Below are 18242 nucleotides of genomic sequence, written 5' to 3' on the forward strand. Positions count from 1 at the left end.
CGCCATTTTAAAAATCCAGTATCATGTTGACCCGATGCCCAATTGACGAGTCGTAAGCTCCCATGGCCTTGACTTGCCACATAGAATGCATAGAAATCATGGGGAGACTCAAAAAACCGTTAGATGGCACACCAACTGGGGCGACCAACTAGCACAGAGCTAGCCCCCGACAAAACTTCATCTGGAAATAACGTGACATCCGGTACTCCAATTGGCAACATGAAAATAACAACATGCTCCATAATTCAAGCTCTACACATCCATACACTGAAACCAACTCTAAACTCCTACCATCAATTGGCCTATCCGTCTCAAATTTGTAACTCACTCCAAATTTGAACAACCATATCTTTTGCTCTATAGCTCCATTTGACGAGCTGTCTAGACCTGCTCCTTTAGCACTTCAAGCTCTATATTCCCAAGCCAAAAACCCTTACCTTGAACCCTATCTGGATGAGCACTCCACCTTCCTCAAGAGGATCCACATCCATCCTGCAAACCACTTTAGCACATAGGATAGCTGCAAAAATTTCAACAACATTTTGACAGCACAACCATATCTCAAATAAATGATCCAAGAGCCATATTGGCTTCCACAATCAAAATCATAACCATAATCCACAAGGGATCTCAACCCTTGACCATAAACCATATTCCTTATTGAACAGACTCCCACACTTGGAGATTGACCATACTCAGTGCAATCAAACTAAGCCAACACATAGATCTTAAACAATGACCTTTTTTGCATAAAAGATTTCCGACTAGAAATAAACATAACTTCAAAGTTTCATTTTGATACTGTTTAACCATGCATAAGTGATTCACTATGACCTCGCCTCACTCCCGTAACACAGAGCTAGTTTTTACCTAGAAGGGTGCAAAGCAATATACTTATGTACATGAGGAATCCACACTCATCCACGACGTTCCATACATCATATGAAATCATCCCATCAACTCAACCATGATGCAAAACAACCTGACCAGTTTTATCAAACATAAAGCTATAACTTCACATATATGCAAAAAACATGTTTTTGCTATTTTCAAATGCATGCATGACATGCAAATGAAAACAATTACTTCAAACCAATGCATCAACCTCAGTTTCATAATATAAACTAACACCTTATCGCACCACTTTGCCTATATAAGACTTATGCAAACCACCGTGATACAAAAAAGAACCTTTATTCATATTTGTCCGTACAGTTTGGAATGACTAGCCATACACCACATATAAGTTTCATTCGTCCAACGCACGACATTATATGGTCCTCCCTCTTGGTAACACTCATACACATGTAGGCAATCCCATACAAGAATCCCTTCCAAATATTAGCCATGAAACATGGTCGGGCAAGGGCCGCGTACCATTAGGCAAGAGTCACACATAGGCATCACCATGGCCACCTAATTGATTCATCACATGGTGGGAACGATGGAGAGAACTCGTAGCAACCTGCTAGGAACCTCCTCCTCGAGTGACCCACCCCTAGAGGAGGATGCACCCAAGTGTCCAAGGGCAAGATCCCTAGCAACGTGAACACCAAGTGAACAGAAGGTGTGACCCAACGAGGGATGATTCGAGCAAGTCAATCATGTGACATTTGTAGCATCAATGGGGAATGAAGCAAATGCCACCTCTTGCCGAAAAGCTCGACAGCCTCCCGTATTCAAATTAGACCAAACTCATGACCATTCTTAACGGTATATTCTATGAAAACTTTCAATGTGTTTCTAGATTTTCAAGCCAGTAGAGCTAAAGGGATACTGCAATGAGGGCAAATTTAGAAGGCAAAGTACTTCACTTTCTATCTACGGTCAAATACTTTGTTCTAGACAACATAATTTCTTCCAAGAGTATAGCATCAAACTAAATGTCGACAAATTGACAAAACTGATTCAATGTGCATTGTCCCACTTGAAAAAAGACTTGTTTGAATTCATAGTGGTAAGGAATAGAAGGCACTAGGCCAGAACTCACAACACCTTCCAAAGTAAAGAGCATTCACAGTTCCCAAAACATTCCTAATGTGCATTCCTAAGGGGCTGCCTTGTGCTCTATGACCTCGAGTGGATGGACTCAAAATTCAAATGGTGTGAAACTTGTTTTCTTTTTCTTTTGCATTCAACTTTGTGTTGCAACGGTTTTACATACAACACCAATATACCATGCAACTACCAATGTGAATGTCTCTTTTTTTTTTTGGGTTCCTGCCCCACCTTTCATTCTCTAGGATTATTTTTAAAATTTAGTGACTGCAATGGCTCTCTACAAACAAGGCTATCTAGGTCTAGCATTTTGTGAAAAATTATACCAAGTCCTGATGAGCGAATGATTAGGGCTTTTTCAAAAGGATAAAGAAGATTAGATTCCTTCTCCATTCAAAGCCTTAACCCTTGCCAATTGGGCAAAGAGTTAACCTTGCTGGAAAAGATCATGCATCTGTTTTACCCGATCAAGAAGAAAGCCTAGAGGTGGAAGATAAGTTGTCCATTTAGCAAAAATGCAACCTTTATTGTTTCTCGGTAACCTCATCGATGGAGGCTCCATCAAAGGAACGAGAATATTCTAGCAAAGCATGGGAGATGTCCACTATGACTATTTACCAACGTAGACATTGACAATACTCTTCAACAACCTATGCACTACATCCTTGAACATTGACGATACTCTTCAACGACCGATGCAATACATCCTCGGACGACGCCCGATGCCAAACATCATCGGACACTGGTGTACATTTTAGCTTTTATTTTACTTCATTTTATGAAGCACCCAAACATTGTATTAGACCCACCAAGATTGTATTTGTTTGGTCTCATAGTAGGTCATATTGGCCTTTTGAAGACGTTTAATATAGCATTTCATTTCATTTCTTTTCATTAGCAGGTATGTCCTAACGATTTCGAAAAAATAAAAACAAGCGAATCTTTCCAGATGCAACATCACGCGAAGAAGGGAGGGAGGGACAAAGCACAAGGTGGAGGCAGGGACAAGGACGGGGATGCAGCAGCGGGGATGCCCATGTGCAAGGCGGCGGACCAGGGTGCGGGGAGGTGGACGACAGGGAAGCAAATTTTTTTAAAAAAATTCTTAGTGCTCTTTGAATGCAACCAAGTGATGGTGCTCGGTTGGCGTAGATCGAGAGACGTAAGAGTGAACGGTGAGGGATCGAAACCAATGGGAAGGCCTTTTGTTTGACGCAACAAATGACAAATTGAGGGAGCGAGGGTGCCGAGCCGATATTGAGTTGGGAGGAATCTAGCCACTAATAAATATAATAGAGAAGCTACCAGTATAGTGAGTAACGGGACTAGTTACAATCAAAACCAATTGGCTGCCCAAGTCATGGTTTTGACCTCCCTTCACTTCACATAATCTCAATCAGATATGAGGCAATATACAACAAGTGTCAAAGGAACCCTTACATGTTACAAATGCCACTGTCACCCAAGAGTGTTTATCTTAACCCATTTTCAAATTTAAATGAAACACTAATGATAGGCCATATAAGGGTCGACTTGGTACTTTCAGGCCCCATTTTCATCTGTCGACTCCCTCTTGTCACCAAAAACAAGAATCGATGCTTCCTGTCAAAGAACATAAGCCACAGATTGGTTTGAAATTACAACCACACCAAAGAAAGTCCATTGCAAAACAAAAGAGCTTACAATAGTCCCAGCTACAAATTGATCATTAAGAGGATGAGCTGCACATGTTGTTACAGGCGCGGATGTTGAGACTTCGACATGTTCTGCCAAAGCTTCATCTCTGTATTCATACAAGTGCATGATGTTACTTACAAAGCCGCATAGACTATCTAAAAACAGGTGTATTGAGAAAGTAAGGACAATACTCGGTTCCTTCGACAGTATGTGGAGAGCTCGGACCCAGATCAAAATCCAAAAGTTTGATTTTTGAGCTTGAAAAAGATGGGCAGGCATAGATCTGCAGTTAAAATTATATAATGTTGACTACTTGCAGTAATGGCCCACAGTTATGTACAGAATTTTAGTAATTTTCATTTCTTTGGAGAAAACAGCATACTGAAGTGGAGGGAAAATTCATTGAAAAAAACAGAAGAGAGCGACAATAACAGACACAACTCTACAGATCCCTGTTCCCTTTATTGTTTCTTTTTTTTTTTGGTTGTGCGGGAGGGGGCGCACACTCCAGAGTCCACAATCCTTTCCCCCGTGTCGCGCCACATGTGCACTCTCCTTTCCTAGATGATATGATTCTCACCACCATCTTTGTAAAATCAAAATTGGACTTGCCAGAGGAATGGCAAAGCCAGAGCCAAAAGGTTTTTTGGGATTTTACAATAATATATATTTCCTTGCAGTCCACCACCATGCAAAAGCTAAATATCCTAAACAAAAGGGTTATTTATAAGGGCAACAACTAAAAAGAAAAAGAATTAAAGCACTCACTTCCTATAATATCTAAGTGTATCATATAAGAGAATCAAAATTAGCAAGAAAAGATCATTGAGTGCTTTTAAAGAATGCATATGCTGTTAAAAGTTGAAAGTGAATATTGTGGTTTTTACGTCAACCAGAAATAAATCACCAGCTATCTACCCTCAGCAACTCCAAGCAAAGCACCAAAAAGAAAACTCCATCCTATAGGTCAAAAACTGAACGAGTACAAATAAGCATCGCCAAGCAAAACATAATAGCCACATGTGCGCCCTAGACACCCAAACCAAAACATTGCAACATCTGCATGCTTGGCACCAAGGAGATTCTCCTAGAGTATGCATGTTTGATCATGACAATGGATCCTTGCCATGCATCATGCACAACCAAAATACCATTGGTATCCCCTCACAAATCGCTGGTTATAGGCTGCATTTACGTGCCAACATCATTTTTTCTTTACGCTAGCGGCTGTTATGTTTATGGGCTTTAGCCTATGCTTGTGTGTAACACCTCTTGTCTACTGGGAAGCCTAAGTAGCATGGAACCATGTGGTAGCAAGTGAAAAAGACACCTAAAGTACCGATGAGGACCATTTCTAATGGGTGTGGACTTACATAAACTTAGTTAAAGGGTCCCTAAAGTAGCCTAAAATAGCACCCACGAGTTCATGAGTAGATTTGGGCTAATTTGAAGATTCGTATGTTGTTAGGTATGATGCCAAATGAGATGCCTACACTAGCTCTATAATGACCCTCTTTGTACTTACCTAGAAGCAATCTAGAAACACGTTTGTGTCTACACTCTACTCCAATCTCTAGTGTGCAATCAAGTGTTCATTATTATGTTAATGCCTTGAACGGTTCTCTATTTTATCCTCCCTAATCTCTACAAATGGTTTCAGAGCCATGAAGGGTGATTAACATCTTTTCATCATCATTAAGATCCATTAGTATCTCTCCTAGGTAGTTACATCTCTCACTAATCAAGTTTTAATTTAGCTATGTATGGGTATTTCCTTGGTTAGATGGGCTTGATTAGGTTAGGTGGGCTTAATTAGGAAGAGTAAGTCCTTAATTGCATGATTAGGAACGCATTTTTTAGACTAGTTTTTGCATAATTTTGTATTTACCTAAAAGCTCCTACTAAAAGAGAGATTTCATGCTTCACAAAGCCTGCAATTAGAACTCTCATTAGCCAATGAATTAATCCCTTGTGTGAATGTGTGGTTTACCCTACACAGCTGAAGCATAACATCCTATTTTCGGGAGCCTTCACACAAGCAAAGCATGTGGGCGTGTTGACTAGCTTGCCGTCTTCAGCGTAGGTTTGACAGGAGCCCAATTTTGGCAAAGTGACATGGGCAGACACCAAAAGCCTCATCAATTATGCGCAAATCCCGGTGGCAGGTCCACAAGCAACGATTCCCGCGTGCACAAGCATCCCTTTTTGGAGCAAGCCCGGACACGGTCAAGTTGCTTCAATCTTCAATTCGGGTGGTCCGCCAAAGAGTAGCTCCCCACAGCTCAAGACAAACCAAAGCCTTTGAAGGCTTCAAAAGCTCAAGCCTCCTAGGCCCCCATTTGCCTAAGGGCCATTTCCCACAAGCTGAAAGCACCACCTCTTGATAAGAGGCAGTTCCCACACGAGTAGAGGCCCAATTTTTCAACAAACACCGAAGTACTCCACTAAGAGGATCCAACTTCAAGAAAAGCATAGGCAAAGGAGGTGCTTGTATTTCCTTCTCTGTGAAGAATGACTTCACCTTAAGTGAAAAGGTACTTCACATAGGAGAAAAATCAATGGAAAAATCAAAGTCAAAATGTGAAACCAAGCACAATAATTTCAAAATATATGCTTTCATATTTCTCACATTTGGGGATGACTTCATGTTTATGCTCATGTAAGAGGCTAGATATCGAGCCAATGTTTTGAGATTCGGGATGCTGCCCTTGAGCTCGAGGTTTGGTCGAGACTTTCGGGACTTAGTTTGCATCCCAAACAGGTTTTAAGAGCAAATTTACAGTGTTATGGTCAATTTTATGGGGGATCATGGAGTTCAAAGGGGGAGTGGAGCTCAACAACTGCCACATGTCAGTGTGGGAAAACCCACATGCATTGTGGATCGTGGATTGTTCAAAGTATATATAATGCAGTTGGACACCCCTCATAAGCAAAGGGGGGTGCCCCTCCCCTCATGGGCTCACAAGCCTGTGGGCTGGCTTCATTTCTTACAATTTCCAAAGATGACACGTCCTCCTTTACTTTGGCATGTCATAGCAGAGAGTTGTATACCACAAAGTTCTTGAGTGAGATGTGGCTCTCATATTTCTGGCATTGGATCTTCCCAAGGAGGATTGAGCTCGTACGGGATGGAATCAAGCACAGTCCTTTGTTGTTGCTCTTGTACCTTGACTAGAACAGGTTGTGTCATTACACCTCTTTGAAGTGAACCATCTGGATTTCTGATGATTTCCACAAATGACACATCCTTGTTCCACTCCCATATGTCATACGCAAAGAGCTGTATACCATGAAGTTCTTGAGTGAGATCTCACTCTCCTTTTCTTGGAATGGGATCTTCCCAAGGACGATTCAGATCCTTTGGATAGAATCAAGCATGGTTCTTTGTTGCTACTCTTAGAACTCTCTCGTCTATTTGGCTAAATCAGATTGTCTCATTGCAGCTTTCTAAAGTGCACCATATGGATTTCTTATGATTTCCACAATTGACAAACCTCATTTTCATTCTTAAGAAGGCTGGTTCATTCTCCTTTAGCTCATTTTTAAGTTCCTCTTTAGCGCCTTTGTCATGATAATGGTCGTCTAGAAAAGCCATTTTCATCCTCCTCATGGACTACTTTACCCAGATCATTTGTCACCACTCCGATACGTCATTCGAAGAGAGTTCTACACCACAAAGTTCCTAAGTGAGATGCAGATGCTCTCTTGTTCTCGACATGGAATCTTACTGTCAACTCGTATGGGATGATCAAGCATGATCCTTTGCTACTGCTCTGGGATCCCTATCCTTTTTTTCTTTGAGCTAAAACGGATTGTGTCATTACAACTCTCTGACGTAAACCATCTGGACTTACTGTCTTAAGTGAACCATCCACATTTCTTACAATTTCCACATTTGACACATCCTTCTTCCACTGCGGTATGTTATACGTGGAGTGTTGTACACCACGAAGTTCAGCTTGTAAACCAAAAGACTTTGTCTTTGCTTTTGTATTGAGATAGCCTTTACCGGTGACCAAATGTGGGTGCCCCACCGATTGCTTCCTTCTTCCACTCCAACATGCGCCATTACAACTCTTTGACGTGAACCATATGGATTTCTCAGGATTTCCACAGCTGGCACGTCCTTCTTCTAGAGATGGAATCAAGAATGGTCCATTGCTACTGCTTTCGGATCTCTTTCCTCTTTTCGGCTAAAACAGATTGTGCCATTACAACTCTTTCCATTTGAAGAACAACATGAGGATTCAAGAAGTAGCACCCAGGTGCATGAAAGAATGCGACAGTTTGACAAAAATAGTGCACAAATAGAGAAATGAAATGTTACGCAAGGTTCCCCGGGGCACGCTATGACCCGTCGGCGGTGCGGCGGAGCCTGAGGCTACGTGGGGCTAGGGACCCGGAACGCAAGACCCGCGAAGACCCGCGAAACGCAAACGGCCGTCGACCCATGGAACGCAACCACGCCCGAGCCGGTCCCGTCCGAGCCGGGCCCTATATTAAATGTCTTCCAAAGACCAAAATGACCTATAAGACCAAACTGATACAATCTGGGTGGATCTAATACAATACAATGCAAGGGTACAAAATAAAATGAAGTAAAATAAAAGCTAAAATAAACATCGGTGTACAAGGATGTGCGGCATCAGGCGTCAGTCGCTAAAGAGCATCGTCAATCTTGATGGACGTGTGAAGGTAAGCGAGTAGCTAGGAAAAGGCATCGCAAGATTTTTAAGAACACTTACAATATCACCGCTAAGGGATGGTTTAAACGCTAAGAGAAATAGAACACAGCAAGCAAAAACGCTGACGTTGAGGTCAATACAAGGTAGAAAAAGGAAGCGTGGGCAAGGAAGGGCATTGGGCGAAGGCAGATCAAGCGTGAATAACTTCCTACTCTCTCATACCACGACAAAGTGTGCAGTGGAAGAGGAACACGAACATGCAATAACGAGAGAGAGAGAGAGAGAGAGAGAGAGAGAGAGAGAGAGAGAGAGAGAGAGGTGAAACAAGACGACGAGGAAGTGGACAAGGATTGCATTGGGAATAAATAATAAAGTGGGAAAATTATATAATGAAAACCTAAAGGTGTCTAGAATCCCTACCACAAGAGTGAAAGGGTGGCCAACCTACAACGAAGGGCTTGAATGCACGTGAGAGAAGCAATTTGCAAGCGTGAAAGCATCTGGAAGGTGAACATATGGACGAGGACGTCGAGATCGACTAATCTCTGTAGCTCTATCTAGTAGAGTGCCATGAGCTGAAAAGTGACGTGTCTTAGGTTCCTAGTGAGAATTGTTGCTTTGAAATCTATCACCCAAGTCCTCTACTAGAACGTGTAGAACTTCGTGATAAAGCATGTCTAAGCCTATGTAATCCATCACCCGAGATAGAGACCCAAATCCATCTTTGAAGAGAGAATGAAATGGTCTTCATATCTCATAACATACTGAGCATCAACATATGTTATTCTCCTCTATCTATAGTGCCAAAGTCGCAGCAGACATATCCATTGCTCTTGGTGTATGAAAGTGTATCTACCTATCTCAACCTGTAGCTAAGGGGAGGAGGCCCGAAGCTGTCCTATGACAAATCGAAGCTAATACAAGGTGTGAATCCATGTAGGGTAGAGGGGCCAGTAGTGAGACCGGTGCCAATAACAACACTAAGCACCCCCCAGAAGAAGCACACTAGCACTTGGGTTGTTGGCTTAGGGGAGCTGACGTGGAGTCTTGCCATTCGTTGAATCCATGGTTCAAACCCAGATTGCGTGTGTCCCTATATTGGCCTCCTGCCAACTTTAATGTCTTGACGTCCTCTTTTTGCATCGATTATCGTGCAAACCTGTCGCAAATGCATTGTCTGACAGTAGCTTTGGAGCCACCTATGTCGTCTAAAAGCCCTACTCGCTGCGCATCTTTTGCGTCCCTTGCAGCTCAAAATTGGCCATGGAGCAAGAAAATCTGTCACGTACAAGTTATTTGTCCCGCTATTGGCCCCTCTACCCTATCTCAATCATAGAATAAATCCATCCTTCTCCAACACAGTAATACAAAAGGGCTTATACGCAAGCGCTTGAAGTTAACTTGCTAGAGCTCGTTGTTGTTGCCCCGGTGCCCCCTCCCCTCAACTCCCTTCTGTGTCCCTCCCCCAACCCCCCTCGCCCTCGCTCGCACTCCCACCTCCCTTGCCCCCAACCTCCTATTGCTCAAGCCTCCTGGCTAACGAGCGCTTGAACCAAGTTTTTCTTCCTCTTTTTTGCCTCTTCGCAGTAGCAAACACGGATAGAGACATTTGCTTCATTTCAGAGAGACTCAAAAGAAACCCGTTCCCAACCCCGCAGAGCCTACCATCCGACTTTCACTTTCGCCGACGGAGCAAGCGAGCCTTGCAGCAAAGGTGGAGCGCCTCCAGGCCACCTTTGTCATCTGCAAACTTATTGGCAGTCGACCTAGCAGAGGCGAGGTGCGTGACCTCCTTCAGGCGCTCCATTCGGATTTCGAAAAGAGCATTGACATACGATCCTCAGACGCAGCTACTACCAAATCGAGTTTTAGACTATCAAGATGGCGACCAAGGTCATTTCGATGAGCCCATTAGCCATCCGAGCAATTAGGGCCCATTTTCAATATTGGCGCCATGGCTTCCACCCTACCTCTCATGTACTTGTTAAGGAAGCAAATCTACCAATCACCCGGTCTACTTCCCCGGCTTGAGAAGAGAGTACCTCCCACTATTATCCAGGATCGGCTCTAAGATTGGGACTGTCTTAGAGACATCACGCACGACAGCTTCTGTCGCTGCCAAGGCAGCAGGTATACCTACAATCCACGTTTTGGTTCTTCACACCCACCCTCCCCTAAAGGTAGTCCTGCTACCTAGGGTGAGTTGTGGATGAATCCACCAGAGCATGGAGTATCCCGGACTCCGAAACCAATGCTTCATATTTAGACAGATGGACAATCTTGCAAAGGCATGTCATCGCAGGAGGACCCAACCCATGGCACAAGCTCAGCCTACCAAGGCAGACCAGACACAACAGATAGAGACCCAAGATGCTCCTGTTGACACCTCACTTGCATCTTGCTTGAGCGCTTTAAGCTTCGCATCCATCTCGATCGGGCATGGTTCCCTGCGGAAATCATGCCAAAACCGCGTCCATAGAGCCGGCCATACCTGCCTCGGCTTGCCTTCCAATGTTGCGTACCACACCTTTGCTTTACCATACATCACCAATGGAAAAGTCTGCATCCTGATGTCCTTGTTGGGCATGCGCAATGATAGCATATACAGCTCAAAATCCGCAATCCATTCGTCTAGATTCTCCTTGCCTAAGAAAATCCGCGCATAGCTTCGCATCGCCATGATTCCCAATGCAAAAAAATTGTGTTTCTTCGTCAAACTAGGAGCAATCAGTGTGCTTCTTAGTGGGGGCACCAGAAGATGGAGAGGGGAAATAGGGAACACACCCGACACACAAAAAAAAAGCCTCTATAGCCCAGGGTATTCACAACACCCCTATCGTCTTAGAAAACACCTTCAAAACAACCAACTCGCACTAACACACCTCTGCTTACACAATAACAACACACACGCGCTTGGAAAGAACAGACACACCACACGGCTCGTTTCAGCACTTCCGACACACTCTGCACCTCAATTTTCACTCTCTTTGCACCACAAAGCGATCCGTGGACACACATTCATCGATACCGGCACACACACACAAAGAGCAAGAGACAAAAGGAGGGAAGGGGGAAAAACGACTTCAAAAAGGAGGGAATGGCTTGATATTGCTTAGCAAGATGCTTCTACTGTAAGGTACAGCGGAAGTGAATGTTGACTTTGCTCAAGATGAGTGCTCCGAAATGTGCTCAAGGTTCCTTTTACTTACGGAAGGGAGAGCCTTCCGTTCCTTTAGTGAGAGAGTGCAATGGACACAAATAAAGTGAATAGATACTGTGAATGACGGTGCATGAGACTGAGAGATAGAAACAGAAGAATACGACACCAGGAAGTTCTCAAACCCTCCCCCGAAGGCCCCACTCTCTATGGGGAGAGCGGTCTACTATTGATTGCACAAATCTCTACAATGCTTGGACTTGCCGATGATGTCGACGACGATGAGGATGACGACGAGACGGACTGCAATCTGAAAATGCTAATGGCTGAAATCTGCAAATCTTTATCTGCTGAATTCTGACTCTATGTCGGTGACGATGTCAATGGCAAGGACACAACGACGACGTGTTGAAAATGCAGATGCTGAAATCTGTGTTTTCCGGGCTGAAACTGTAAACCTTGATGAATCCCACCGTGCGGCGAGAATCTGCTGTGGGAAGATGAGATTTGCGAGATTTGAGGGTTCTACTGCGATGCTTGACTGCTGAAAACTGAAAACGTTGGTCTACTTGTTGTCTTGTCGCGACGGACCTGCAAAGCGTTGGTTATGCTGCCCCCAAAATGCTAGGCTGATTTGGTGTCATGCAGCCCTGTGGGGAGAATCTGCTAACGCTAGGGCTGATCTCCTGTATCTTGTTATCGCCATGCTACTGCAATTGCAAAACGCTGGGCTGACCTGCAAATTGAAGGAAACGCTGGCTGGTCTTGGTGCAAAACGCTAGGTCTGTTGGGATCCTTCTAAGAAGGTGCCTGTTGAACTGAGTTCCTGCTGCCTCTTCTGCCAGAAAGTGCTAGCGCTAGGTTTTCTTATATATTTCACTACTCAATTTGCCCTACCCAATTTCCCAACAAAAGTCACTTAAAAATAATAAGTCAAAAATGTCAAAAATAGGAAAAATAGGTTTTGTGCACTGGAAAAAGCTCCTGATGGGTTTTGATTGGATGCTGATGATCATGTTGTGCAACCAGAGGATATGCATCTAATCTAAGTGTCTGAACATGCACGGTCTGTGAACAAACTCACAAAAGTGCCATATCACTTCCTATTCTAGACTGACTTGACTGAACTGAACCCTGGTCATGCTACAGTTGTCCATGGACACGTAGGGTTGGATGTGTCACATGACATCCCCTCCTTTTCAAAGTGAGGTACTGGTACCGAACTGTATGGCGTCGACGGAGATCGCCAACAACATCCGAAATCCTGGAAAGGACTCTTCGCCGGCCCACTCTAATGTGTGGGTCGTGCAATACTTGAACTTCATAAAGGTCTGCAACGCTTGCTTTTTTGGGCCGCGCCGAAAGCGACACAAAGTCCTCTATGGCTCCTTCAATGCTTCAACTTCGTCTGTAGTCATGCGTCTACCTTCTTCAAGAATCTCCGAGGCTGAAAATTCCTGAAACCACTTCCAACACAAAAACATGAACATACCCATTCTATATGAAGTGACTGGAAAAAACATATTCCTTGGAAAAAACTGTGCATACAATGCAGATGAACATAGAGACGGAGTGCCAAATTGTTCATCAAACACATGCAAACAATGAAATCGAATCTTTTCTTTCTGATCTAAATCAATCAACTGTGGCAAATCACAATGGACATGCCCATACTTAATGCTCAATCCTTCTTGTGCTCTTTCAAAAACTGTGTCATGCCAAGGAAGAGACATGGAATGTGAATTCCTTGAATGCATACTTTTCAGCTTTTCATGAGTCATCCGCATACATCCGTGCTCATTCATGAGAGAATCGTGCTCAACGTACAATATGGCATGCTTGTGAAAAGTGATCACATAAGGACTCTGACTAAAATATAGAAAACGATCACGAATGAAACACTCAGACAATGTGTGCTGACTAATCACTCGAACAAAGAATACTTCTTGTGAGGGTTCTTGGGACCTAGGCTCGAGAGCCAAGATCGATCCTTCGTGATCGATCGAATCCGCAATGAGGTTAGCTTCGCCAGACAAAGTATCAACTAAACCATCATCCTTGTAAAGAATCACATCATCTTCCTACAAATCATTATGCTTGTGAGAAATCACATCTTGATCATGCAAATCATCTCGCTCATCATTATCATGCAATTCATCATGCTTGTCAATATTATCCAACTCATGTGCGTCATGCTTTGGAGAAGACAAGACTGAGAGAGTCTCCTCCTGAATTCTGACAATCTTTGCCTGCATATTAGAAATGAGAGATGAAGAATGAACAACTTGCTCTCCACGAATGACAAGGGGAGAGTCACTTTTTGCATTGAAAATGAACGTATTTTCTGCCCAATCAATGAGAGGGTTATGTTCACGAAACCATTGAATGCCCAAAAGCATATCACATCCTGAAAGAGAAGAGACTACAAATTTCCTACGGAGAGACACTTGTTGAACAGTGAACAAAACATCAAGGCACTCTTGCGTGATGAGAGAGTCCATACCGGGAGAGAAGCCAGACACCTCGAAAGGAGATGTTTGCGAACCTCCAAGCGGGCTCTCTCGACAAGAGAGTCACTAATCAAATCATGCATATTGCCTGGGTCAGATAATATGACAAAACGCTGACCATTCATATGACCATACACTTAATGAGAGACTTGGGTCACAATCGTGTTCTCATTTATTGCATTGACAGAGGAAGTGGGTTCTGTGGGTTCTTTAGATTCATTCGATTCAAGCTTAGGACATGTTCTTTTTATGTGACCCTTAATGTGACAATGAAAACAACGACCTTCCTTAGAATAAGTGCTTTGCTCTTCCAACGTGATGTATCCTCCTAAAATTCCTTGTTCTACCTTTTCATATGGAGTGAGCTTAGGTTTAGCAATTGTGCTAGCCTTACCCTTAGGTTCACTTGGAGAGTTCTTTTCTGAGAGACTATTGGAAGATTGGTTAAAAGAGTTATCATTCTTATCGTCCTTACTGTTCTGAGTGTTCTACGAAGTCTGAGAGGTACTTGTGGAAGTCTTGTTTTCCTTAGGCTTTCCCTTGTTGTGCTTCATCTCCTGTGCGAGAGCAATCGCTACCGCCTTGTTGAGATCGATTGGGTCGAGTACTTCGACATCAAACCTGATATAGTCGTCCAACCCGAAAATGAAAGCCTCTTTGCGCTCATCATCCGATTTGCGTAATTGGGTGCCGAGCTGCAAAACACGATTAGAAAAAAAACATAACTGGCATAGCATTTTTCTTGAGATTGCGCCAATCGTCTTTCAACCGTGTTAGGTACTGTGGGGGCATAAACTGCGCCTTGAGCTTGTCTTGGAAGTCGGCCCAATTGAAGGAAAGGGACGCGCCATCCTCAGCTTCCTCTAGGTGCGCGGCCAACTGTGCCTCTTGTCATGCGTGGTACCAATTGATGGCATCACCGACAAGCTACATAACTGCTTACTGAACTGGATCTTCTCTGTGACTGGGTTGTTGGAGTCCGAATCTCGGCTTGCGCCACTTGAGGAACTACCAACATCTTTGGCTGACTCGAACTTCGAGGCGAGAACATGTCAGACCAACTCTTGCATGCGTCGTTCACTCTGTGCCGCACGCTTTGCCTATCTTTCTTCGGTCTCCAAGCGCGCTCGATCACGCTCACGCTCCAAGGCAACACGATTTGCTTCTTGTTGTGTCATCATGTCCATCATCGACTTGACCAAAGCCTCCATAGGATTTGGTACAATCCGTGGTGTAGATGGGGAAGGGGGAGGGTCGGAAAAACCTCCTGGTGGGGAAAATTCTTCGTCGCCTCTCTCATACTCATCACCTCCAAGCAAAGTATCCATTCCGCTCCGAGTGATGACCATCCACTGAAGTCTTGGGTTCTTCTGGGTCTTGGGTTCTTGGGTTCTTGGGGGTCTTGAGGGTCTTAGGGTTCTTGAGGGTCTTGGGGTTCTTGAGGTTCTTGACGTTCTTGAGTTCTTGAGGTTCTTCTTTCACTTGTAATCTGTGTTAGAGAAGGATCTTCTCTTCACCGAGTTCTGCTCTTTTCCGCGAGTGCACCCCTTGGCGGCCTTTCGCTCACACCAAGGTTGCTTTTTCCCACCTCACGTCGATTGGCCGGCTGCTAAGTGCAGGGTCCGCTCTCAATGAGTGAAAAGAGGCACAAGGGGAGGCTGGACAAGCCCTTCTTTCTTGGGTTTCTTGTCACTCTTCAAAAACATGATTAGGAATCAACACGCCCAAGAGGACTTGGGTTACGTGCGACCGCAACAAGCAAAAAAAATTATATGGTTCTTGTGGTTCTTTCCTTGAATCATACAAAACACTACCAAAGCTCTGATGCCAATGTAAGGCGCAAAGGAAGTGATTGTTGACTTTGCTCAAGATGAGCACTCCGAACTGTGCTCAAGGTTCCTTTTACTTATGGAAGGGAGAGCCTTCCATTCCTTTAGTGAGAGAGAGCAATGGACACAAACAAAGTGAATAGACACTGTGAATGAAGGTGCATGAGACTGAGAGATAGAGAGAGAAGAATACGACACCAGGAATTTGTCAAACCCTCCTCCAAAGGCCCCACTCTCTATGGCGAGAGCGGTCTACTATTGATTGCACAAATCTCTACAATGCTTGGACTTGCCGATGATGTCGACTACGAGACGGGCTGAAATCTGAAAACGCTAATGGCTGAAATCTGCAAATCTTTTTCTGCTGAATTTTGACTCTATGTCGGTGACGATGTCGATGCTGACGATGCGACGACGACGCGTTGAAAACGTAGATGCTGAAATCTGCGTTTTCCGGGCTGAAACTGTAAACCTTGATGAATCCCACCGTGCGGTGAGGATCTGCTACGGGAAGGTGAGATCTACGAGGTTTGGGGGTTCTACTGCTATGCTTGACTACTGAAAATTGAAAACGCTGGTCTACTTGCTGTCTTGTCGCGACGGAACTGCAAAATGCTAGCTGTTATGCTGCTCCAAAAACGCTAGGCTGATTTGGTGTCATGCGGGGAGAATCTGCTAACGCTAGGGCTGATCTGCTATATCTTGCTATCACCATGCTGCTGCAATTGCAAAACGCTGGGCTGATCTGCAAATTGAAGGAAACACTGGCTGGTCTTGGTGCAAAACACTAGGTTTGTTGGGGTCCTGCTGAGAAGGTGCCTGTTGAACTGAGTTCCTGCTACCTCTTTTGCCAGAAAGTGCTAGCGCTAGGTTTCCTTATATATTTCACTACTCAATTTGCCCTACCCAGTTTCCCAACAAAAGTCACTTAAAAATAATAAGTGAAAAATGTCAGAAATAGGGAAAATAGGTTCTGTGCACTGGAAAATGCTCCTGATGGGTTCTGATGGGAATGTTGATGATCATGTTGTGTGCAACTAGAGGATATGCATCTAATCAAAGTGTTTGGACATGCAAGGTCTACAACAGACTCACAGAAGTGCCAGATCACTTCCTATTCTAGACTGACTTGACTGAACTGAACCATGGTCATGCTATAGCTTGTCCACGGACACATAGGGTTGGATGTGTCACGTGACATCTACAAACACCACAGCGCCAAAATGGCAAGCTCCAACAAAAACAACCCCTCGGGCTCCAAACTTGGCTCTTGCAGACCTTTAACTATGCAAAAAAGCCGCAAAAATGGACCCTCTATAGCTATTTATAAGAAAATTTGCCCCTTATTAGTAAATTGATGAGTATCAGATACTTGTTCACTTCTCAATTAGAAAGCTTGCATGGAAACTGCCCCTTGGATAGGCCCTACCGACTTTCCTCTTTCTTCTCTCTCTCTTGTGAGCTTTGGGGGTCGCTAGTGGCCCCATGCATTTTTCAAATTTTTATTTCTCTCTTTTTCTCTCACTTTACCACCTTGGACTCCCCTCTTTGTACCTTTCCCTTTGGCCGGCTATTTGACCCACATTGGAGCCCTTTAAACTTGCTCTGAATTGCCCCTTTGAATCACTTTGGAGGTCTCTCTCCTGCTCATCTCCCTTGCACTTAACTTCTCCCTCCTCGAGCACTAGCGGCCTCGCTAGTGGGTGGAGTCCCTTACTTTCAAAAAAGAAGTGGGGCTCTTTCGGCGTGAGAATGGGGCCCTCGAGCATCGTACCACGTCATTGATGTATCTATGCCGCCGTCCGACGCCTAAGCGCACTCGCAGCGCCACAAGCCGCTGAAAATGCCACTTGCCGCACGCTCGGCCACCACACACGCTACTCGCAACACCAGGAAGCCGCTCGCCATGGCTACCAGCTCCAAGAGGCCACGCCTCACTCTTGTGATGCTTGGACCACACCCACACTACACTATATATACCATGAGTAGTAACGACCTCGCTAGTGGGGGGGGTCCCTTGCTTTCAAAAAAGAATTGGGACTCTTTTGGCATGAGAACAGGGCCCTCGGGCACCTGCCACATCATCGATGTATCCAAGCCGCCACCCGACGCTTTTGCGCGCCAAAAACGCCACTTGCCACACATTGGGCCACTAGCGCGCTACACGCAGCGCCGAGAAGGCACCCGCCATGGCTACACACCCACACTACACTATATATACCATGAGCAGTAACGACCTCGCTAGTGGGGGGTTCCCTTGCTTTCAAAAAAGAATTAGGACTCTTTTGGTGTGAGAACAAGGCCCTCGAGCACCTGCCACATCATCGATGTATCCAAGCCGCCGCCCGACGCTTTTGCGCACCAAAAACGCCCTTGCCGCACATTG

The 18242-nt window shown here is 44.5% G+C and overlaps 1 protein-coding gene across 2 annotated transcripts in view; it reads right to left on the reverse strand.

Moving 5' to 3' along the window:
• Positions 1–3178: 3178 nt before the first annotated feature.
• LOC147447008 (Transducin/WD40 repeat-like superfamily protein) overlaps positions 3179–18242 on the reverse strand; it is a 99738-nt gene continuing 84674 nt past the window's right edge. For both annotated transcript variants that reach the window (XM_086524230.1, XM_086524229.1), the window contains exons 16-18: positions 3867–3958; positions 3682–3781; positions 3179–3600 (exon numbers count right to left, since the gene is read on the reverse strand). In XM_086524230.1, the coding sequence (XP_086380356.1) occupies positions 3541–3600; positions 3682–3781; positions 3867–3958 (252 nt within the window). In that variant the 3' untranslated portion in view covers positions 3179–3540. The remainder of the gene's footprint in view (positions 3601–3681; positions 3782–3866; positions 3959–18242) is intronic.

This window comes from Adiantum capillus-veneris, chromosome 11 (genome assembly GCF_014529385.1).
Source record: "Adiantum capillus-veneris isolate H3 chromosome 11, ASM1452938v2, whole genome shotgun sequence".
Taxonomy (NCBI): domain Eukaryota; kingdom Viridiplantae; phylum Streptophyta; class Polypodiopsida; order Polypodiales; family Pteridaceae; genus Adiantum; species Adiantum capillus-veneris.